Source organism: Notothenia rossii (genome assembly GCF_949606895.1).
Source record: "Notothenia rossii genome assembly, chromosome: 10".
Lineage (NCBI taxonomy): Eukaryota > Metazoa > Chordata > Actinopteri > Perciformes > Nototheniidae > Notothenia > Notothenia rossii.
This window is the reverse complement of record NC_136908.1, coordinates 47,684,030-47,709,864: the sequence shown is the minus strand read 5'-3', so window position 1 is coordinate 47,709,864 and position 25,835 is coordinate 47,684,030. Positions and strand designations below refer to the sequence as shown.

At 39.6% G+C, this 25,835-nt stretch overlaps 1 protein-coding gene across 3 annotated transcripts in view; it reads right to left on the bottom strand.

Moving 5' to 3' along the window:
- Positions 1-1,820: 1,820 nt before the first annotated feature.
- Positions 1,821-25,835, bottom strand: part of tspan11 (tetraspanin 11) — a 32,368-nt gene continuing 8,353 nt past the window's right edge. The window contains exons 4-9 of one of the 3 annotated variants that reach the window (XM_079656358.1): positions 25,645-25,719; positions 24,191-24,295; positions 23,774-23,932; positions 21,618-21,704; positions 20,471-20,594; positions 16,768-18,705 (exon numbers count right to left, since the gene is read on the bottom strand). In XM_079656358.1, the coding sequence (XP_079512484.1) occupies positions 20,517-20,594; positions 21,618-21,704; positions 23,774-23,932; positions 24,191-24,295; positions 25,645-25,719 (504 nt within the window). In that variant the 3' untranslated portion in view covers positions 16,768-18,705; positions 20,471-20,516. Of the gene's footprint in view, positions 2,357-16,767; positions 18,706-20,470; positions 20,595-21,617; positions 21,705-23,773; positions 23,933-24,190; positions 24,296-25,644; positions 25,720-25,835 lie in introns of those variants that run through there. The other 2 variants (XM_079656360.1, XM_079656359.1) reach the window with 2 other exon arrangements.

The window sequence follows — 25,835 nt, the reverse complement described above, 5'->3', positions numbered from 1 at the left end:
GCTCGATAAGACGAGTGTTTGCCACCTTCTACGCTGGCATCCGAGCCCCTGCCCCCCCACCCCCCCTTCCTCCAACCATCTGTGCCATACAAACACACCAAGCTGTCCGTCAGCGGCTCGAGCTCACGACTGTTCCAGTTTGGTGACATCAGCCCGGCTCTCTGTGACAACCAGGGGCCCGGGGATCTGTGACATCACCAGAATTGTCATTTACGCTGGGGACATGTCCCGACCACTTTTTGAAATGGCCAATTTTGTCTCTACCACTTATTAAAAGTAGAACTTGATGTACATTTGTTTTTTTGTTTTTTTAAATAGCGTACTAAACAAGAGCCCTGGTTTATTTTGCACAAGAGAATGTACATCTAGAGAACAGTTGGTCTGTTCACTTTTGGTGGGTGTATTTCTGGGGACCCAAGATGTGCAATTTGGACATGTTAGTAAACTTTAAATAGAAAATGTAAAAATAAACATTGCTACTTACATAAAAAAAAGAATGTCAACTAAAAATAATTCCTACTTACTCTACTGACTCTAAAGTGACCCAAAAATATGCTTAAATATTGTTTGGCTTGTTTGCCTTTAGTAAATGTTGTCTTTTTGCTTTCTTTTTTTCTTGGACAGTACTAGAATGCGTATTTAAAATGTTAAAATAAAAAGTCTTATAAGGGAGGATCCACCCAGAATCCCTGCAGGGTTTCGGTTTGAAAACATGTCGTCTTTTTCACATGAGGTGAGTTTTTATGTCTCGCCGTGGAGAACAGGTGTGTGCAAATCTCATAAATAAAAACGGAGATCATTTGCTTCCTCAATAATTGTCCCGCCGCCTCCTATAATGGTTCCCATGACAATAGTCTGTAGCCTGACACTGTGAATCCTGTCAGGTGTTGCTGACGAATAGCAGGGAAACTAGTGTGTTCAAAAAAAAGGGTGGCGCGGAATACAGTATTATTTTTATCTGAAAAAAGGGTCCCCGCCACTTTTCAAAACAAAGCGACATCACTTACCAACAAGTGGAAGGTGCAAAGTAGTTAGGGTTTCAGTCATGTGAGCTGGGATCCCAACCGCAGGGCCTTAATGGTTATTCTGGACCCAGAGAGGAGCAGGAAGACGGAGGGAGAGTTCGCCGGGACTTTTGAGGAGCTGATCGACTCAAGTTCCGCTCTCCTCCCTTTTTTCCGTCTAAAGCTGCTGCGAACAGCTGTGGGGATTTGAGTTGGCCTTACACACCGCCCAGCAGGGTAGCACCCGTTGGCCAGGAATGACTGACATCTGACAAAGAGGCAAAGTTCCACACAAGGATGAATGACTTGGAGAAATCTGCTCCCCTAGAATAGAACCGTAGTGCTCAGAGTTAACCCGTCGACGCCTCCAAGGAAATGTGGTGAAAAAACAGGGTTGGTTACAGTTGTTTGGTTCAATAATGTCATCAAGGGCTACAACTAATGATCACATGTACTATCAACTGATTCATCCATGTTTTGGGCGGATTAATATCGTCTTTGAAAGTGAAAACTGCCTCGTATTTTTCCACAGCTCATCGAAAAGTCTTCAAAGTTGATTGGTGTCCCGCAAATGGTCCAGAAACAAAAGATATTCAATTTAGAATAATACCAAACTGAGGGAAAACATAAATATTTGAGAAGGCGAAGTCTGCAAATAGTTGGCCTTTTTGCTTTAACTCAACAATTGTCCTAATAGTTAGTCAATAAAATCACTAATTGAGCACTGATACCATCAGTTTAATCCGGTCCAAAAAAAATGTTATATACAGTGGAAGTTATCCACTTCTTATAAATTCAATTGTTTTAATAAACAGACTAGCATCAAATATGATATTTATGCCCTATTTCCTGCCTTAAATGGAAGAAAACACAACTCAATACTTCCAAGTAATCAATTATTTGCAGTGCCCTGTAAGAGCATTGCCGTGTGTGTGACTCAAGGACCTTTTCACAAAAAGTAATATCATATCCATGGCAACAAATCTATTATCCCAGATGAAGAGTGAAAGGCGTGACATGTAATGGAAAAAGATTAAATGTCTACAAGATATCCTCAATTGGTCAGAGTGAAAAAAGAGAGCGCACTTTGTCTTTCTCTTGCACACACACTTATTACTCGACCTATCACAGTCTCTATATCCGTTAAAGTTCCTGCCTGGCAGTATCTGGAGAAGCTCTCCCCGAGTTCTCTCTGAGCCGGGCAGGAATCCAAGCACTCTCCGCAGGCTTTGATGAAGTGTGCTGTCAGGATGTCAGCCTCCATCGCTCTGCGGCTCACCTGGGACCCCCCTCACTCTGAACCACTCCGAAAGTGAAAAAGGAAGCAATCCTCCTCCTCACTCCTTAAAAATCTGCCAATAGAAAGGGAACATTTGCTTGGTTCGATTTTTTTTAAATAAGATGGGATATTTAGATACATTTGATCTTTTAATAAGCAGGTCAAACTTATTTTGAACTATATCTTACAAGGAACAGTCAATGTTGTTTTACAAAATAAGCCTGACATGCTCAACATTTTTCAGTTAGTTAGTTAGTTAGTTTATGATTTTACAATAAGATTTTTTTTTTTTTTTAAATCAAGTAAGACGTATTTCTTGAAACAAGATGATACATCTTTTACAAAAACCCAAGCAGCTATAAAAAAAACTTGTTTCATTTGAGATACAACTCAAAATAAGATGTTTTCAAGAGTCTTGAAGATGCATTGTCTAAAAACAAGACCCTATATATCACTGCACTGTTACTTCTTAAGTTATTATATCTGTTATCAAGTGTAAAGACATATTCCGACTACATATTAGACTTGGCAAGATTCCGAGTTTCTAAAGCGTAACAATATGGATTATTTGTATTTCATACTCTTGTTTTCTCTCGTTCCTCCTGCTGCTTGCTGGCTGTCAGCAGGTTAGAAATGGCTGGGCACTAGCGAGGGAGAAACAATTACTCATGGCGCAGGCTGTGTAGACTTTAGAGGCTCTGTACTCCTCTGCGATCTCAGGGCCATGTGTTTCTAATTAAACGGTGCACTGGAGGAATTATCAAAGCTTAGGATTGCATAATGAGCACTGGCACATATCTGTGGCAGGCAGTGACACTCTAGGTCCCGAGAGGAAGACGGTGGTGAAAAGTGAATTAAAAATGGAAGTGTTTCAATAAGTGTCTGGGAGGAGCATTTGTTTTTGTGTGAGAGGATTCTCTGACTGTATTGTATAATTGTTTTTTTAATAATCAGCACCCATATGTTCCTCTAAATGGAAATACCCCAATAAAAATGGCCAACAGACTACTTTACCTTTGCCAGTAGAAGATAAAGCCTTTCAGTTTATTTTGTAAGAGTGTTTGATGGCACAAACGTGCTGGGCAGCAAAGTTAACATGAGAAAGCACTGCCATTGGTTATGAGTTGGTTGTTATTAGTATGTAATACCCCATACTAATTTAATCTGTCATAATTTGATTCGCATTCTAGCATCCGAAAAAGTTGATAAAAATGAGCGTGTTGACCCTAGTGTTACGTTTCCATCGACAGAGTAATTTAGCCTAAGAATAAATGCCAAATTGAACCTTTCCCACTGAAGACAAGAGCCATAAGTTATTGGGTTTTTCTTTTTTACAAAATGTGCAGATAAATGTTCCTTTAATTTGGAAAACCCCAATCCAAATGGCCAATAGGCTACTTTGTCAGTAGAAGATCAGCCTCAAGAGCGTTTGATGGCACAAACGTGCTGGGCAGCATATTTAACATGAGAAAGCACTGCCATTGGTTATTAGTTGGTTGCTATTAGTATGTAATACCCCATACTAATTTAATCTGTCATAATTAACGCCAACCAGAGTTGGTGAATTTTATTTCTTTCAAATTTGAATAAAGTGGGTTTAACAACAATAATGTTAAATTACAGTTTTGTTCAACTGAGTCTTCTTGCTATGATAAGAGCCTATTAATTTGAAGTTTCTATGTTAAGTTAACAAATTGTAATAACTCTCAAAATGCATAACATTTTGATTTATTATATTGACTTTGATTCGCATTCTAGCATCGCTCCGAAAATGTTGATAAAAATGTGCGTGTTGTCCCTAATGTTACGTTTCCAAGATTAGCCTCAAGAGCCTTTGATGGCACAAACGTGCTGGGCAGCATATTTAACAGGAGAAAGCACAATCAATGCTATTCATTCTTGTTGTTTTTACACCCCAAACTAATTTAATCTATCGTTTTATACCAGAGTTGGTGAATTTGACTTGTTTTGAGTTTCAAAAGGGGGTTCAACAATGATAAAGTAAATGTACTGTTTTGTTCAACTGGGTCTGGTGGCTTTGAGTAGAGCATATTGATTGTTCGTTTTTACGTTAATAAAATTGTAATAACTGTCAAAATCCATACAAATGTTATTTATTAAATAATGACTTCTGCGCAATGTAGAATCGCACCCAAAAAGGAGCTAAAATTGTGCGTGTTCACCCTGGTGTCACGTTACAGAGTCATTCACCCTGAGAATTAATGCCAATTTCAACTGAAGACAAAAGCCAGATGTTGGGTTTTGCCTCTGGTGGGAAACACTTAAAGCCATGTTACTGCACCATCACTACTAAAATATTGCTCAAATCTGAAATCAAGATGAAGTAATTCATTAAAAAGGGCTGCTGTAAGCCTGATTCTATTCATAAAAGACGTCTGTGGCATCAGATCCCGTGCCTCTGCTGGTGTGATGATCACTCACACCTCCCTGCTCCTCTCCTCAGTGTTCCTCTCCTCACACACACCATCATACACACACCAGTTGGCCGGAGACCGACATGGCTGATGGAGCTCGCCAAATGGAGGCATGTCCGTCCGTACACACCGAGAGAGAGAGAGTACATACAGACGCTGCTATAATAGACGTCGGGTCAGCTTTTGTGAAACATCACACGTGAGCCTACACACGCATGTGCCTCTACCACACAAAGGACACACACACACTTTAATCGCGGTCTCCATGGTGATTGTTTTAGTGGCCATGTGAACTTCCCCCCCCCCTGCATCTGTTTCTATTTGTTCCTTGCGATTGAGAAACAACATAATTACTTATTCATAACCACATTTTCATTTACTACACAGCATTACCCATAAATACTGAGAATAGGAATGGAACAAAGAGTGGCGACATTCTTTAGAGGAACACAGTGTTTCTGGTAAAGCCGCCTCTTGTTTTTACTGACGTATTTCACAGACTTGATTTTCACGCAGACCATCATCACAGCCTTCAGCACATAGTCTGAGTTTAAGGTTTACATTTCTAACAAGGAGAGTCTGTAAAAGAAAGCCTGCCTGCTCGACGCCAAAATGGCCATTTTATGCACCGAGTCCATCTGCTGGATAAAAGGAGAATCACAGTTCATCCTGTCCTTTGAATGTTTAATGCTGACTCTCAGAGGTGGGAGGAGTACTCCGATTGTGTACATGAGTAAAAGTAGAAGTACCAGAGTGTGGGAATACTCTGTTACAATTAAAAGTCCTATAATCAAAATGTTACTCAAGTAAAAGTACAAAAGTATTATCATCAAAATATAGTTAAAGTACCAAAAGTAAACGAGTCATTGTGCAGGTTGGTCCATTTCAGAATAATATATATGATATGTTTTATAATGATTGATCATTAAAGTGTTATCAAAGCTGGTAAAGGTGCAGCTAGTTTGAATGACTTTGTATACTGCAGAGGTGGGAAGTAACTAAGTACATTTATGCAAGTACATTCGAGGTACTTGTACTTAACTTGAGAGTATTTCCAATTAATGCTACTTTATACTTCTACTCCACTACAATTAAAAGGGAAATAATTGAATTTTATTTCACTACATTTATTCAAAAAGCTTGTCACAAAAGAGTCACATTATTTAAATATTTAACAAAAAGTAAATCAGAACTTTGTTTGTGTCCAACAGTAAAATGCTACTTGATGCAACAATATTACTGTATGTAGAAATGTCACAAATACTGTATAAATATACACACACTAAAAGGCCATATATCTACACAATGAGTACTTTTACTTTTTAAACTTTCAGTACATTTTGTTGATAACTCTTTTGTACTTTTACTAAGTAAGATTTCAAATGCAGGACGTTTAATTGCGGTGAAGTATTTTGACAATAATGTATTAGATACGTTACTAAAGTAAAGCATCTGGATACTTCTTACACCACTGGAGTGATGCAGGGTAGCTTGTAAATTTACTCCAAGTGGAACTAAAGTCTGATTTAAGACTTGATTATATTTCACATCATTCATCCAAATCTGTAAAGTAACTAAAGCTATTAAATAAATGTAGTGGAGGAAATGTACAATATTTACCTTGGATCTCATGGGGAGCATCTCTCATGCAAATATATGTGAAAAGTAAAGCTGGGGAACCCACACTCATACAGCTCACTGAGGAGCAGGGAAGACGCCAGGAGTAATGTGAGGCATGTGTGTCAGAGACAGTCTTAACTCTGGGTTATGTGTTGCATGGATCCTATTCTGGCAATGTGTGTCCATGTGTTTGAGTGTCTGTGCGATGGTATGTGGGTTTCAGAGTCATACAGAGTTTCCTTTATACACACAGACACACACACAAACACACACATACACACATTGCGGTCACGATATTGGTGAGCCTTTCCTTGCCACACAGAAGAAACAGATTACCAATGTCTGCTGAGCTCTCTGAACACCAGACTGTCAGCGGTAAATATTTGGACCCTGTAGAATTCAGGAGGATTTCAGTAGATTAGTATATTATAGAGAATTCCAACTTATTCTGTATATTTGATATTTCTTTTTTTACTGAGAATACTGTATGTATATATTGTTTTTTACATTTTCATTTTTGTATGTTTATCTTTATTGTACTTTTATTTTAATGTACGTTTTATTTTTTGCTTTATTTTAATGGTACAAAACGAGATTAATAAAAAAGTTATAAATATCCTAAAAATAAAATAATAATAATAATAATAATAATAGACATATGAAAGATAAGGACATAAATAAATAAATATAATAATATTAATAATAGGGGGGGGATTCCATGTGTGTCTGTGTACTTGCGTGTTGCTAAGGTGAAGGTTAGTGTCATTTAGGCTGGGGCTAAGTGGGTAGTGTGCTGGACTTCAAATCAGGGGATAGCAAGTTCGAGTCCCACAGCAGTCAGCATGTCGTTGTGTCCCTGGGCAAAACACTTCACCCCAAATTGCTCCTGTGGGGATTGTCCACAGTACCGAATGTATGTAAGTCGCTTTGGATAAAAGCGTCTAACAAATTAGATGTAATGTAATATAATACACATCCATCAGGAGGTTAAGGACCCTGGAGGGGATTAATATGTGGGGAAAGTGTTTTTAAGTACTTCTGTAATTCTTGTAGATTAACTGTCAAAATGCTGCTGGGACAAAACTATTTCCCAACTTGGGATAAATAAAGTATCTATCTATCTTCAAATCACCTGCGAGGGAAAAGCAGAAGAGGAGTTGATTCAGAAAGTGAGCCTGTAGTAGGAGGAATAGGAATTCCTCTTAGATGCATGAGATCTACATTTCAGACGACTATAATAAACACATATATATATAGAAATGGCAAGCCCCTCTGCTGCCTCTGGTTTCTATTTGGTTTGAATTTGCTACATCATTGTGTTTATCTTATGTACATATGTGTGCATTACCAAACCAGCTTTCATACACAAAGAACCACCACTCTTCCAAATAACCTTACTTTTAGGGTCACTAGGAGAAAGTTCACAAATCCAACCTACGTTCTCAAGATTTAAAAAGCAATTGAACGTGAGGCAATTTACTTTGGGAATAAATTGCCAGGATATATCAAGGATGTGTATAGTACTTCTCTTTACTATACTTTCATAAAGAACCACCACACTTCAAAATAACATTTTCTTTAAGGGTCTCTAGAAGTAAGTTCTCAGCGCAAATCTAACGTACTTTTGCAAGATTTAAAAGTCACCTATTATGCAAAATGCATGTCTCTTAAACATAAACATGTGTCCCCCCCCCCTCTGTGTAAAGAGATTCTGAAAGTGTTAGGAACAAAAGACCCCCTCTCTTTTTCTCCTGATCCATTTATAAAAAATGAGCTGATCAGATATTAGCCACTTTGTGATGTCATAATGTATTTTTGGCTTGTGTAACCATTAGCCAATCACCAACCAAGGTAGTGTGTGCAAAAAAGTACACGTCCCACCGTCCGGGACGTTTACAATATCGGACAAGTAGATATTTAAATTGACTTTTCCGGTGGACAAGTGACGTTTTTCGCCCTGATTTATTGACAAATTATTGATAAATTCAGTTTACAAAAGGCAGGACTCATTCGCAAATTGTCAGTGTCCGCCATTGTTCGTTTAGAAATGTTAGTTTCGGTTTTGCTTTTCGATTCCTAAGGAAATCCATCTCGCCGCTTTCTGTACAGTGAGACGGGGGCGGGGCTGGGAGGGGCGGGAAGTGTAGCACAGTGGCAGAGTTGGGAAGCAAAACTCGGTTCCGAGTAGGAACAAATAACGATTGTCCGGTCCCGGGATTGATAAGAGTTGTGAGGACAGGAGGAGAGGCCGAGCCCCGCAGCTCTCTCTCTCTATGCTCCATATCAGCTGTTCGCTGCACGGTGCAGCTCAGTGTCTCTCTCTCTTTCTACACACAGCGGATTCACTGCCCGTTTAACAGCCTCATCTTTGTCAAACTTTCTTATGTTCTTTCTCTAACACGTAATGAAGGTTATTAAGCGTTTTAGCTCCTGTGTTGTTAATATTGACCGCCATTTCCTTTATGAAGTGAAGCAGCCTCCCTGTGTCCTCGCGCTGTCCTCACATCCCCGGACCCCCAGACTCGGAGGAGCACAGGGATGTCAGTATTGTTTATGAAGCAGGGTATAGAAAGTACATTATTGAAATGAAAATACTATTTATTTACTTTTACAAACCGTGAGCAGCTGGGCAGCTGCACCATGTGTATTGCAGGACATGTGTAAGCGTGCAAGCGTCTTTGAGTTGTAGAAAAGCGCTAGGCCTATAGGCTATAAATATAATGTATTATTATTATTATTAGGCCTATTTTTTGGACATGTGTGGTTGGACTCTGTCTCACAGGAAGGTTGCAGCATGTGTATTGCAGGACATGTGTTGGACACACAGGCTGTGTGGTTGGACTCTGTCTCACAGGCAGGTTGCAGTGTAACATCAGAGGAGACTGGGCCAATTGTACATTCTCAAACTGCACCACTTAGAACTAACTAAACAATGCAGAGATTATTTTTATATAATTGTATTCAATAACCGTAAGAAATTAAACAGTATGAAGTGATTTGTAAATAGGAATACAGATTTCACTTAATGTTTTCATAAATATATTTTTCTCCCAGTTTGTCATGGGACTTATTTTTACCCTCTCAAAGAACCGGAATCGAGAACCGAAAATGACTGGAATCGAAAAGCAGAACCGGAATCGTTAAAATCCAAACGATACCCAACCCTATGTGTGATGCAGTAAAATCTTACCGCTCACTTACGTTAGCGGTGTCGTAAAAACCGTGGGAAAATGTAAAATACAACGGCGAAGAAGAAGATTCCAGTGGCCCCAATTTGTGTCCATTCTTGACAAGTGAAAAATGTATTCGGACAAGTAAATTGCCAAACTCACTTGTCCATGGACAAGTACTCTCTAAAAACTTTTTCTCACACTGCAAGGTAACACACACCCCCCCCCCACCTTACCACCTGAATCTCCTCCTAGAGCACCATTGTGTTCTTTTTAACCAAATATCTCTCAGAGGGGCGTGGGGAGTGGCTCCTTATTTTCATCTAAAGTAAAAGACAGAGAATCAGCACTTTGGAAACAGGGCTGAAACAGAGGGGATTATGGGATGCTACAATGATCTGCTTGGTGTTTCAGCCAATCAGAGACAGGCTCTGGATATATCTGACACCTATTGTATATTGATGAAAAACAGTATAACAGGGGACCTTTAAAAGCAATTAAAGGCAACTTTCTTTCGGATTAAATTGCCAGGATATTTGAAAGAAGTATTGTACAGAGTTTCTTCATACATGGATAATATGGATTTTCTTAATTATACTGCTGCCTGCTTTACATGAAACACCCTGAGCCTTCCTTTGTTTATAAATGGCGTCAGCTTGGAATCATTTAATTTGCAGATGTGTTTCACAGATGGGATGCAGCAGCAGCAGCAGCAGGACGGACAACTACAATACTCAAACTCGTGTTCGCTGGATAAATCCTGATTTATTGAGACATGTTTCCTCCCAGCCAGTGTCGAAAAAGGAGATCCAGATGTGAGGCTCCCACAGCTGCACCCCTTAAGGCCCAACACACACCTTTCTGTCCGCAGAGAACCCAAATTAAGGTTGACGCTTCAAAAGGCCTCGTGCATACACCGAATCACACTCCCATGAAACACCATACGCTGTTTACGTTCCCAAACCTGCCGTACAGCTTTGTTAATGTCAACATTATATGCATATCAAATAAGGATGAATACCTCAATGCACTGCTGCCGTGAAACTGTCAATTAGAACATTAGTTTCAGTAAACACACGGTTTCCCGGAGAGCCACAGCACGAGGAGATCCACACGCTCGGTTTACATTCTTCTGACTTTATCGGAGGTATTTTAAGACGTTACTTTAGCGGAGGAATATGGGCTTATTGGCCCGAGCGATGACAGATGGTAGAGAAGTTGAGGGAGACAAATTGTGGGAACATGTGTTACAATAGTTTGTATAACTGTTGATAATTGGTCAATATTTTTACATGTCAACAGTTTGAAATGAGAGATATGTTCGGAGCTCTGACATGGACGGAGAATACGTTTCATTCTTTTTTAGCAAGTGGTTCCAAAAGCGTTGTATTACAGGCTGAAGTTATGATCATCAGACCTTTGATAGGGTGAATAAGATGGAAAAGATATGTCTTCAAAATCGAATAACATTCAAAATTAAAAAACAATACTGGTTTGTATATACATACATACAAACCAGTAGTCTGAGATATAGTTTATTATGCTTTAAAATAACAGTTAAATTCAAAAGCGCTGTATACTATCCAATCAAATTGATAACTTAGCAGGAAACCTTCCACAGTTATGAAAAAATGCCATTTCTACAACAAAGGACGTGCATCCCAGTGTGAAGCCTGTGCTCATTTATTCTACATTCTCTATTAATCGTATGCAAACAGCTTCCTCGTCCCTTTCCACCAATTTGCCATCTGTCTTCATTGCCTCTATCCTGACTCTCAAGGCCATGCGCAGTAATGGCGCCGCGCCTCATGTCTAATTGTTTACTTCCTAAAGGGCACTCCAGAGCCTGTTTACTGATTACAAAATCTCTTTCTCCGTCTCCGCCTCCGAACTGAAGCCACTGTCATGACCGAATCAAGGTCGCTCCCATGCTCCCCTCCATGCTCAATCTAATAGGGAGTAGCAAAACTTCCTCTCACGCTATACTTTGTGTGCCCTTTCTTTTGTTAGTGATAAATACACATCCCCCTCCAATTATCATATCCGCTTCGTCCTCTTCCCTTGGATTTGGACTGTAAACAGAGGTTGACAGAATTGATAGCCAAAACCAAATCAAACCGTCGTAAACAGTCGTATACAGAGACATGGTCAGTTTGAATTCCTTGCCAGTCCATATCATTCAGGAACATTCCTAAGTATTTCAAAAGTTGGCTAAAAAATCATCTCTGTATTAAAAAGTATAGTTTAACTGTTTGTGGGTATGTACAATATTTGAGTTTGATGATGGGTAAAATAGGATATTTCTTGTTTTAACTTCATATTGAATTGCATGAAATTATGAGTTGTTGGGGATTAATGGGGATCCTTATAAAGAATAAGAATAATTAGTTTGTATGTCTTATCCTTTCCGGCTCACAGCTTGTGTTTAGAGCACCCTCATTATTTCTGAAAGAATGTCATGTCATGTTTTTCAGTGAGCTGAATGGTAGGGGTTATTGATATCATGTGGACACGCAAGGACTTAACTGTATAGTACGCCCACAAAAACACCAACAGTACAAACACACACAATAAGATACTTGGAAATGGTAATGATATACCTGAATAACACCATAAAGCTCAGTATATCTATTCGATTTGGAGAACAAACAAACAAAGGTTGACAGAATAATTAGTTTGTATGAAAGTCGTATCCTTTCCGGCTCACCGCTTTGTGTTTAAAACACCATCATTATTTCTGAAAAAAATGCCATGTCATGTTTTCCATTGAGTGGAAAGGTAGAGAATATTGAAATCATGTGGACACGCAAGGACAAAACGCCCACAAAAACAAACAGTATAAACACACACGATAAAATACTTAGAAAAACGACAACGCACTATAAAGCTCAGTATATCTCTCTGCATGCTAACCAACTGACAGAGCAATCCATCGGGCTACAGCCAGCTTGTAAAAGTTTACAGACTCCAATCCCGTCTTCAAACAAAAACTCCACTCAGCCCATATAAATTACAGCGTAGCGACACCATCAGTGGATGCCGAAAGCTGAAAACCCAGCGCTCCAGACATACTCGAAGCATTAAATTCCATCCTGTTGGCCCACTCCACCGCATAAGCAACACAACATCCATCACTCTGAAAGCCATTCTTTCAACCCAACAGACACTTCCCTTTGACTCACGCTGGGAAACGAGCATGCTAAACCCGACTGTAGTGTAAGCAAAACTGATCTCAAACCACAAATCACAACAATCCACACAAACACACCCATATACAAACGGAGATTATGTAAACAGGCTAATTTAACTGTCAGTATTTATCAAAGTGGTTGATGCTGGTCAAGTACACAATAGGACATCAGTCTGACTTTATGATATCCATATCACAGGAGGTTTTCAGAGTGCACGGACACTGGAAACACTTCTCTACGCTCCTGCTTTATCGCTCTTTCTCCAGGTACCACCACGGTACCTGTGCAATCCATCACTATGTGGCGGAGTAACCTTGCGAACACCCCGTCATCTGTTTAGTATCGATCAACGCCCTCACCAACTCATCATCATTATCAGACAGCCGGCTTTTGAAATGACGTCTTGAAACACTTTCTGAAGTTTGTTTCCATCTAGACTCTTTCTCCCATGCTCAAAGACCCTCCCACACACACAGACACACACACACATATCTCAGAAACCACAGCTTTCTCAACTGCAGGGGTACTGGGAACGAAGCTAGGGAGAAACATTTAGGGGTCTGGGGTATGCACTCAGCTAAAAACGGTCAGTATAAACCATAAAACCTGAAGCTGCCAAGTATTCACCAACTATATCAACATCACCCAGAATGGATATTTGCTAAATGGCCAAAAGTTGGGCTGATGCTAGGCACCATTTTTCCGCTTTATCATAGTTGTATTATTCATTAGTTTAATTGCATAGCTAACGTGTTATTAAAGGCAGCACAACACTGAGTCTGCTTTAAGACAGAGGTTCCCAACCGTATTGGATTATGACTTATCAAAATGAAGGTACTGTATGTGTATTTGCATGGCGGCCATTTCACCCAAATATTATAATTGTTTTGACAAGAACTCTATATGTAAAACTATAAAGAAACTCCAAAGTCAAAAAAAGTGAAAAAATAAATAATTTTCTGCAGCAGAAATGTTCGGTTTTCTGAACCTGTGACTCGTCACTAAAGACTTTAATTTATCCTAAAACCCCTACCAAGAAACACATAGGAAGAAGTACTGAAACCCTATATTGTTGTGGAAAAGAAGTGTTGACTTAAAAACGAGATATTGAAAGAATAAATCCCAATGAAAAAATCCCAGCCTCTTTCTTTCGAGAATTTCTGCAAACATAAACACTTCTTAAATAAATTCCTTTCCTCCTTCCATAGCTTTAATGGATTTCCTATTAATTTGACATTTGAGCCCTCATCAAATAAAGTCACCTTCACAATGGAAAATGGCACAGTGACAAAAATCCTCAAGGACACTCAAAATGAAGATAAGAAATAAGTTCTAAAATATGGAATAACATACTGTTTGCATGTCCAGAAGAAGCGTATGTGCACGTAAGCAGCTACACTCAAATCTAAATTCCAAATAAACGTTGTTTTTACTAAGCGAGGACAGATGGCGTGCTGGTCTTCAGGCTCCTAAGCCTTGACGTCCAGTGCTGAAGTTATTTCCACACGCCATCTCCTCCCCTACGCCTTTTGATCCTGTGGAAATCTGTCCAACACATTTATGGCCGGAGCTACCGCAATGTGCGTACAGGTCTGGCACAAACTCAGTGAGAGGTGAGTCTGAATCGCTACATTTCATATCTTAAAAATAGGAAATGAGTCCCAAATGTAGCTAATCTGTTGGAGCTACTAGATAGACGGTGAGCGTTTAAACACTAGAAACAGGTATACACTGATATAGTGTTTATGTGAAAGGAAATTCATCCACGCGCTCTTTTCGTAAAAGATGATTTAGTCTATAATTTAGTATTCAGACCTTTGTTTTGTTGCTTTAAAGTCTACTTCCAAAAGCCTTTACCAGCAGACAAATGCTAACTGACATTCAAGCTAATCTAAACCACCTTGGTAGAGTAATTGTGAGGGCCTTAACTTCAAAGTACTTCTCCACAAAGTGTTGACATTATATTGTCTGTATATTTACATGGCTTCAGGCACGTCTAGTCAGACACAATGGCCCGGGAAAGACTCGGATAATGAAATAGTCTTCGTTTTGTTTCAGGACCAGACACTGTTTTGTGTAGATGTAAATGTAGACATCCACACGGAGGCCATTTTAAGAACAATGCTATCACAATGAATTCTTAACCACACTTGTACAACTTCAGCCTTGTTACAGTCAGCACAAAACGTGCCACAGAAGTCCTTTCCCACACATCCATTATGCTAAAAGCTCCGCAGTATTCCATCACCGCAACTGAGGCCTTGAGTTTTCCTGCACATATTGAACACAGGTGCACATTGTGAGACAATAGCTGCCAGAATACGTTTTTACGAGAGCTCAACAAACGCCTTATAGAGGCAGAAAATACATAAATCAAGTGCACGCTCACAGGCAAAGGGACATGCACAGAATTGCACACGAGACAATTCATTCTTCATCTTCACCAAGGACGTTGTTTGGTTTTGTTTTTGTCAGCTGGGTCACCAAATAAACAATATTCATGACTTAATGGAAAGATGCAACATGGGCCAAAGAAGAAACCATTTCATTTTGGAAGGGATCTGAATCACGGGGCGGATGAATAAAGTGTTTTTCACTCAAGTAAACAGCCGTGGCGAACGTCTCTTTATAGTTTGGTTCAGAGATGGCATCAATATATTTTTGTTTTTGCTAATTCCTGAATAAGTTGCTTGTTTTATAGTTCTCTGCAACAGATAAAGGATATTGCAACATGTGTTCTAAGGTACTTTCTTCAGCTTTGCATACCGCCCCTACGGCTACATTGTGATGAGGGTGGAGGGTGTGAGATTGTGGCGCAGAGAGGCCTCCACACATGGGAGTGTTAAATCTCCAGATGCTTCTAATTCTCCCTCATGGGTCTCTTCTGGATAAGTGTGTAAACCGCATGCTAATGTGTGCAACCTCTGACTGTGATATCTTGTCAGTATGAGTGTGCCACTTTTTGGTATGTGAGACATGGGCAGGAAATAAGAGCCATCCTCCTATAGCTGATGAAGACAAAGGGACTGAATGACTCTATGGGGTCAATGAAGCCAAACTTTTGGAGAACATCCAAAAACTTTTCCCCAAAATGGGTGACAATGATGGATCGCTCTGAACCCAAAGTGTCTTGCAAGTAATCTGGAGCTATGGGAAAAGTGGCGATTCAATGACAAATATTTAGGTCATATGGCAACAATACAGCACAAACAATATAAGTGCATGTCAGGGTGTTTAATAAACGAAGACCTCGTCTCAACAAGAGCGTAAAACCACACAACGCTGCACTAGCTTTGCGTAATGAATAAATGTGGTTTGAACTGGGAACACTAGAAGAATTTTCCAAAGTGGAATGGTGGGAGACCCCACACGTAACAATTGTTTTCCCCACACACTTCCTGCTAATGTGAGCAATCTCGACCCAGGATCTCCCTCCGGGTCACATTATCCTGCATGTGTGTACACTATTGATCACAGAGTGAATGCAAAGAGACAGATTGAAAAAGATTCACACGAAACATTTGCGGCGAGAATAGTGAGGATGCATGAAGAGAAAACAGGATTTGATTAGTGTGTAACAAAAAGGCATCATCAATGTGGTATCAGAACAAAAGACACATGATTATATCAAACATGCTCTGCTCAAATGTGGCAAGTCTCTTTGAGGCACAGTGGGGACAAAATGTACCTTTTAAAGCAGTAAACACAAGAGAATCAGCTATTGAAACCTCTGCTATTGGGAAATACAATTCTGAGCATCAAGTGAGACCAGACGGGTTCATTGGGGTCGGCTCTAAAATGAAACACAGCAGGGTCTTTGACATGATCAAAATGATTACAACCCCCTGCAATTAGAAGAGCTGTGCCTCCCTCTAGTGGTGTGCTACTCCAGCTGCAGGAAGTATGACATGAAGTAGTGTCAACTTGTGATTCTCACCACAGATGAGACAATTCAAATGACTTCATTTTCCATAATGCTCCAGGATCTAAATCTCAACAATTAGAGCACAGACAGCAATCATGACATCCTAGATCATCTCCTACCGTTTCATAAAAATTCTTAATGTATTAATATTTAAACATTTATTTAAGAATTTGATATCAATATTTTTGGATAGCAGTCAGTAGTCGGTACACATGCCAAGGTCATTGTCTCATCAACAACCATCTACATACATTAGCTGACTTTATATGCAAGTTAAAGGATTATAGCAGAAAACCATTGAGGTCCCTTTACATAGTACTTTGTATTGAAAAGAATAATTGAAAACGCACTTTTTGATCCTTATAACAGAAACACAGTATATTCTTATCACTTTATGTTTGAGGTTAGTGTGGACAAGGCCACTGGTTGTTCTATAAGTAATAGCAGCGGGGGAAAGGGCTGGCAAATGATAGATAAGAGAGGGAAATCAACCTTTCGTTAGGTCTGCTTCTCCCTGCAGAGAATGAAACCTCAGTGTCAAAGAAAGAATGAAAATAAGTCTAAAATTCACAGAATGATGGTTTGTTAATGTTAAAATGATTCTGTCACATATACATACATACTGTAGCATTAAAAGGTCCCATGTCATGGCCATTTCTACTGATCATAATTCCATTGTTGAGAGCCACTAGAATAGATTTATATTGTGCAATTTTCCAAAATCCATTTGGACCAATCCACGGACTTAACGTAACGGCTCCGCGGACGTAACGTAACGGCTCCACGGATTGGTCCATTTGGGTATGGGCACGTCACTGTACCCAGGAAGAAAAATAGAAATCTCCAACGAGGCGTTCTGGGGCAGCATAGACAGGTATTTTCTGTGTTAGAGTTTTACTTCCTGCAGGGTGTACTTTGAGGGTTTGTGACTCTGTAGACCGTTTACATGCATAAAAAGCTTCATAACACACAAGGGGACGGGTAATAACCGGAAAAGCATGACATGGGACCTTTAAATATCACACACAGTATAGTATATGTCAAGTGCCAACCACTAGATGGGGTTATCGATTCAAGGATTTAGCAACCATTTAAAAATAAATACTTTCACTATTTTATTCATTTATTTGACTATGTTAAAGAATGTTTATTTTAATAACAGTCATTAAAAAAGCAGTGCAGTTATTTTCCAGAATATAGATATAACTAAATATAAAGATACTAAACTAGATTTTTATTTGCTGCCGTTTATCACAGTGCATTGTCGAATCCCTAAAGCGAATTTTGAGGCACATAATTATTAACAATCATTTACCATCAGACTTGTGAAAGAGGCACATTGTGTTTACAGAATACACAACCAGAAATTCCCTTTCTTCCCAAGCAGTGACACCAGGGTAAACAGTGCCATTACTCAGCAAAATAACACTGATATTATATAAATCTCTGTGCAGTGAAAACATGATAACTCATTTCAGCTCATCATTAGTTCAACAGATCCGAATGTATTGAGAGTTACTTTTAAGGCTGGCTTCTTTTAATATTCTAATGTATCACTTTGGTCTTTGTTAACAAGGATTTCTGTAGTTGATCCATATTTGTTTCCCCCTTTTTTTCCAAGAAGCACATCTCAGGCAAACTGATTAAGTGTTATGCATAATTATTTTTGGATAAACAGTTTGGAAATCAAATCAACGAATGGATTTGTCTGAAGTCAGCAAATAAGTCCTTTGGTCAAGAACAGCCCTATAGTAAGCATGTCCCGTGCATGTAAGCCAAGGAAGTGATGCAAGCAGACGGGTTGTTTCAGCTGGCCGACATCAAATCCGGTTTCAGTCATGTTGTATAATCCTGGATCGGAACAATAAGCAGCCCCTTTGGTCAGTGGCAAGTGTCTATCATTTGGCTTAGATCGCTATGTCAGAGTTCAAGATTTGGAGGTTTTGGTTGGTGGTTTTATTGTCTGTCTTCCTGCTGAAGATGGTGTGTTGTGGGTCTGGTGTGTTGTGGGTCTGGTGTGCTCAGTAAGGTTCCATCTTGATCCTTCTGTATAAGCAGCTGGTGAACACCATGCCACAGACCTGAAAACAGGAAGTGTCGGGTCAAAACGAGCTGCTGTGTGTCACCACGGCAGACTGCCGGGAGCTTGAATGCTATTGGCTGTGAGGACAGAGAAGGGTTATAGGTGATGGGGGGATAGAGACAGCTGGAGAGTATGTAGCTGGTTGCTGTGGCGATGGCAGGAGGTAAGCAGCCATTGTTGCAGAAACACGTGTGTGCACATTATACAAAACAAGCAATGGCGGGGGGCAAAAATACATCAAATGTCATACAAAAACAAAACTTAAAGCAAATGATCTGGTAAATTAAAGTGTTGATGTTTTGGCTAAAAGAAGAAATGTATCCATTAATAGGTCGGTTTACATAATGTTGTATTCTGCATCAGAAAGCAGGACCATCACAGCCTTAATTCTAACATTGAATACATCATGTTATATTACCAATTTTACAATTACAAACCATATTAAATAATGATCAGAACAGTTTGGGAAACATTTGACTAGAATATCCCTGATAATAAAAAAATAAAAAAGCTAATTTGCTGGACTGCAACCATGTAGCTCGTTTTAGCTATATCTTATAAGGGGTCACAAGAATAAAAAAGCATTCAGATTTAAAACACCTAAGGTAATACAAAACAAAAGTATTATTAAACCAAATTCATCAGGAGGTTTGTAGACCTCTAAAGACTAATGATCTGATGCTGGGGTCTGTGAAAGGCATGCAGAACATTTAAGGATTCACAAGATATGACTTACATAAGCACTAGTATTCCATACTGTACTAAAGCACTATAGAGGGTCCAGAAATAAAGATCCGCAGGAGCAGATTGTGACCTGAGCCGCTGAGCCTGAATGGAGGAACAGGCATTTGCCCAGATCCAATCTTTGCCTCTGTAAAAGTCCTCTGAGAAAGCCTCATCGAGCGAGTCTCGGTGTATTGACTCATCACACTCTTTCTTAAGAAACACTTCACTTTGTTTTACCACTACCAGTGTCAGCTATGTAGAAAAACAATATTCTGGCTGCTGCGAGAAGAAGAAGAAACAAGCAAAACACTTATTTCCTGTTGGACGGCAGGCGTCTGTCAATCACTATTAAAGAAGCTTAATGTTCAGGATAGCCCATTTTAGATTGCTAGTAACTATAGCAACAGAACTAATGCTTTTCCAAATGATAATGCATTAGGAGGTGTCCGAATAAATAACAAAGAAAATAAGAATATGGTGCATTAGCGCTTCTAAAAGATGATCCATGAAAGTAAAGCCGGATAATCACTTGTGATACGAACCATCGTACATTTCTGAATTATTTAGTATTATTTCAAAATCTCTTACCAAATCCACCCCCACTATTAGTTCCCATTTAAAGTAATGAAGTGAATCCTGATGATAATGATTGAAACTGCCAGAGATACAGAAAAAACTCAAATTTCAGAGGCGTTTTTTTCTTTTCCCACGCAGCACAGATACTATGAATGAGGCGTTACTGTACAAAAAATCTGAACATTACTGTTGCAAACAAAATCAGTGTGCAGAAGCTAGGTTGAATTAATGGAGCCATTCTCATGATGCGTTGGTCTTAAACATCCCACAATAACAACATGCAGAGCAACAAGCTGCGATACACAAGCTGCGGCAGCCGCATGCATCACTCAGCGAGAGGCCGTGTTAGAATGTAAATATGTTCACTGAGTAACCAAGCAGTTTCACATGTAACACAGAGCGGGCAGCCACACAGGGACAGACATGCAGACAGGTGTCAGGTTCCCACTGTGCCTGCAAACCTTGTCTCTCCGGTTGATTAAAGCCCAAAGCTGCCCTAGAGCTAAATCACAAAGTACCGAAGTCCTCCTCCTCTTCTTTATAGAGCAGATAGATAAAGCAGGCGGTCAACATTGCCCCGGCCAGCTGCAGTCACAGCACACACACACAAACAAACACACACACACACACACACACACACACACACACACACACACACACACACACGGACATACAGTAAAGACATACAGTGCAACAGGGGATAATGAGGGAACGAACATGACAACACAAAGAGGCACAAACTCTACATTTCAACAGATCTATATTATTTTCTGACAGTTATTAGAGACGGGAAAGTGTACAGACATTAAGACAGACTGGAAAAGCTGACAGAGACAAGACGAACAGTAAATCTGCAGTACAAAAGGAAAGAGAACTTGGATTGAAATGTGTTAAATACACAGGCTCACATGTATATCCATTTCTCCAGGCTAGTTCTATACATCCAACACCTCATCTATATGTGTTGCATAATCCATTCAGATCACAGGGGATGGAAAACGCAGAAAGCTTGATCTCCACAGCAAAAGTTAATGGAATTTTTATTTTTAAATTACTTTGTCACAAACTTGGATGTCTGGTGCCCTTTTACGAATACAATGGTTTAATGACCTCATGAATAAGCGTCTGTGCCCCATACAGTTTCTATGTTTCTCATTAAAGCTACATGTACGGTAAAATGGTGGATATTCAAGGACGTATCCGTCGTAGAATACAACTGGAAAGAATCAATGCAGGTTTGTTTTTTCTAAAGTTTCACTGCAATTCATTTATAAAGAGATGGGGCGGAGGTACATTCAGCCAGCAGAGTGTTATAAAGAGCCCCTCTGTGAGACCACGTCAAACTGGGACCAATCAGATAACAGGAAGGAACTAAATGAGATGATGACTAGAGAGATGAAAAGAAATGTCCATTTAGAGGTTGTAACCTGCGATGGTACAAATCCAGTAATGGAAAAATGAAAACCTGTCTGTCTGGGTTTATTCGACAAAGGTAAAAGCAATATCTAATATCACATATTTGCTAAATAAAAAACGGATCTACAAAAAGCAGACCCAGGATTCTGCTCCTCCAACGTCTATCCAAACTACATATTATATTTCACTGACCTGCAGACAAGCCACTCCTATTCCCACAGCGCCAATGACCAGCAGGTGATTGGCCAGAAACTGCTCCAGCTTGGTGATGCAACCCCCCTGCAGAGGCAAATTAAAATCATATATTAGATTATGCATACGATTGCACAGATAGACATACAGCTTGCACAGTCTTCAGAGCTTGCTTTGTCTGCAGCTCTCCATGGCTAACTGGCAAATGGTTGCAGTGAACAGTAAGACATCCGGCAGGGAATAAGTGGGTTTATTAAAGCTGGAAAACGCCAGCCTATTAACTGCAGCAAAAAATCTGAAGTTGACATAAGTATAAACAGAGGAAGGGTTCATGGTAGATGGACTGTGTTTATATAGCGCTTTATCCAGTCTTTACTACCCCTCAAAGCAATATCTTTCACAATGCCTGTTTAATGTATAACGTAGAACAGGGGTTCCCAACCTTTTTTCCCCAAGAGCCCCCCCCAAATGACTCCTGTTGGAAGTTGCGCCCCCCCACACAGACACACACGGGGGCGGGGGGGGCGCAACAACGGTAATTAAAGTTTAAAACTCTCAAAAATGCTACAATTACAGTCACAAACTGGATGAATGTGAAGTATTTTGTTAAAGGAGGATGAAAGCCTAATTAAGGAGCTCTATTGGAGTGACTTTGATGGTTATTGGACTCGGGATTAATTCATTTGGATTCCCGCTGTATGAAGAAATTAAAGGACGGCGCGGAAGTGGAAACAATTCACAAAGGGATTAAACTGTTTAAAACACATGCTCAAAGTAAGCCGGATTTTGCCGATGTGTTTATGTGGATTCAAAAGTCTTAAATAATCTACAAAATGGAGGAGACCGATCTGATCGGAACAACTGTGACAAATAATCCAACTGAAACTGGCATGGACAATGACTATGTTTTAAAAATGCGCTTATCCAGAAAAGCCTGGTTTGGACACTTTACGGGCAGAAGAAACAATTCTATTAAAAGAAAGAATTATACATTTCTGTCTTGTTATGCCTTTATTAGCTACTAACTTGAATTGTTATTCAAATGAATTAATCAATTATTTTTTATATTTTATTGTAATGTAGAGACAAGGCTTTTCGTGACAACCATGTATTGCTTTACAATTATATGTAAAAGAAAAAAAAAGTCTAAATATGATATTTGGCCTCAAATCATCTGAGGCCTGGCGCCCCCCATGCGATCTTTGGCGCCCCCCAGGTTGGGAACCACTGACGTAGAAGATGTGTTAAATCAAAGACCTTACCCCAACTCATTAACCCTGGCATACATATGAAACTAGGAATAAGGATTTTATAGAGAGAATAGCGCAAACTTGAAGTTACCAGCTTCAGTGTGGTCTGCAGAGGTTATCAAGTGTGGATTTAGAGTCACTGATAACACTATAAACATGTCTTTGTCCGTCTTTAAAAAATCCTTAAAGTGAAACGGACAAATATGTCAGATTGAATCGGTGAATGGCTGTGAACTTCTAACAAGTTCACTTTCCTCGGAAATGCATTTTTATGCACCATACATTTCCCATATAACGCGACTGTTTATTATCTTAATTATTTTTAATCAAATGTTTAAACTGATGAATTCAACATTTTAGACCATTTAGTAGTAAGGGTTGGAGTAGTTTAGTCTGGTTTTTGGTTATTGTGGAGTATATTTTTGTAATGTTTCTGAACAATACACAATCTCTCTCAATTCTATATGTATTTATGATATGTATGTAAATACTGTCTGGGTTCTCAAGCTTCATATTGCAAATTGGGGTATCCCATTTCACAGGTCTCCATGTCTTATGATTGTATTATATTTAACAAACTTGTGAATAAAGGATGATGATGAGTCATCATTCACACCACATTCATACAAAGCAACTTGCTCAAGTAAGCTAGCATTCACAAACATGTGTTAGCCATGCCATCGGGAGCAACTTGGAGTCCAGTATCTTTCCCAAGGATACATGGATGGAAACTGAAGGTATTGATACAAAATAGTATAAAAACGTTTAGGCAGAATGAATAAGCATTGGAAAGCTCAGTCATTTGATCAGATAAATGTTTTTGAAACTACAGGGCTTCTCTGTTGGTGTCACTATTTGGATGCTACATGAGTGTGACTGAAAAAGGAGCATGTGCAGTCCACTGACCTCCACCTTGTAGATGTTGGAGGGGTGGTCTCTGTTGCCACAGTGGGGGGTGATGGTCTTGCAGCAGCTGTCGGGCACCAGCCTGTCCTCAGCCTGCTTTGATGAAACGTACACACTCACTATCCAATCACGGGAGTTGTTGCTGCCACAGCACTTGAACTGCAGGGAGAGGAAAAAAAGGGTTTATTTGATTATAGCCCACACTGTTAAAAAAGCACAAATAACTCCAGCTAAATCTCTACATCATTATGACTACTTTATGTATGGTAGCTGCAGACAGAGTCAAGGGAAACAAATCCATAACAAAGTACCACTACGCCAATATATACACCGGTATTCTATCTGAAGGACAGTGCATCATACAATCTAAAATAAACCCAACAAAGCCTTGGAGGCTGGTGTAAATATAGTCCATACGTCCTGTTGTAGTCTGTCCACAGCCAAAGTGATAGCCTCCCGTCCTGGCTGGGCGTAGTTATCTGTCATAGTCTGGTTGAGATGCTGCTTCAGCTCCTCACTCAGCTGGAAAAGAGGAAAAAAGAGAGAGACACACACAGTGAAAAACACAATGAATGTTGTGACCACAAGCAGCTTCATTTAGAACACAGGAAACACATCAAAGGCAAACATTTGCAGGAGAAAAAGACTTTAAAGGCAGGTGAAACTTGACAGAAGTGAGGGTGGATCAGGACGAGATATACCAGTGGCAACTCATCTGTGAGAGATGCAGACGAGATCAAAAAAATAGACTTTAAATATAGCCTGTGATGTGCACATATCGGTGTGCTTTGATACACACACAGAAGAAAAACACGAGACAGGTAGACAGGATGAGAGCTCTATCCTGACAGTGATTCTATCCTGTGCTGAACACTCTTCCATTATCATAAGTCTCTGAGCCTGCAGAGAGCACGGCGCTCTGACTGAGACAGCCAGATGTGTGTGAGATAACAGGATCCTAAGAGCTGAATTCAGCGCAGGTGGCAAACAGGAAATCCCACACACATATAAAAAAGGAAGAGCAGTAGAAAAGCTAAAAGATACACTGTAGAGAAATGTAGGGAAAGCTTTTCAAACAGATGAAAAATGACATAAAAGTGTAATTAAGTTAGCTGACTTCACTTAAAACAGGAGGTTACATGAGCCCAGAAAACACATCAAACAAATGGATTCATCCATATAGTCTCATTGGTAGGCACATGGCATTGCTATCATCAAATGTAATGCGCCTGCATGGCAACTGTTCAGCTTCCTAACTCTTGGCCATAGAGAGGTAAGTTAGCTCCCCTGAACAAGAGAAACTGCTCTCTAACTGCAGAGCTTTTACTTTATTGCAGTAAGTGCTGCCCCTGTAACACTGTGGTTGGACCCCCCCCTCCAAAAGACTACATCCATGATAATGCAATGTGTGATAGTGTTGCAGCCAATACTGCGCTGTAACCTGGGACTAAGATAACAGGAATGTTTTTTTTTAGTTAAATATATTTAAACTAAGTTACTGAAACAAATGATGTTACTAAAACAAAAACCAATATTAAGAAATAAAAAACATTTGTCTGCATAAATAATGTATTTATTACCCCAAACTGCATTTAGGTTCATGGTAAAACTAAACTTGTCACCAAGTCATTGACACAAATTATGTTATTAAAACAAACATTTCAAGTTGAAATCTTAAACACTATCTTTGTCTCCCTTGTCCAGCATTTAACGTGCCCCTCTCATTCAAAAACTGCCCCCCCCCCCAGTAAAGAAGTGATCTACACTCAGTCATTGTAACACACTAAACTAAAAAGCGATTCAAACGTTTTTTCAGAAAAAGTTCCTAACTGATGTATTTTATCCACTACCAAAAAGAAAAGAAAACTTACCCTCTGGTAGTAGACATAAGCCAGTACTCCAGCCACCAGTTCAATCAAGAAGATCACCAGCAGGCAGAAGAAATACTGTGAATGAGAAACAGGACGGACAGGGAGAGAGTACAAAAGGAAGCAATTCAATTCATTAGACAGAGAAAGTCACCTTGATCCAGACATGTCCGCTTCATAGTCATCACCGCACT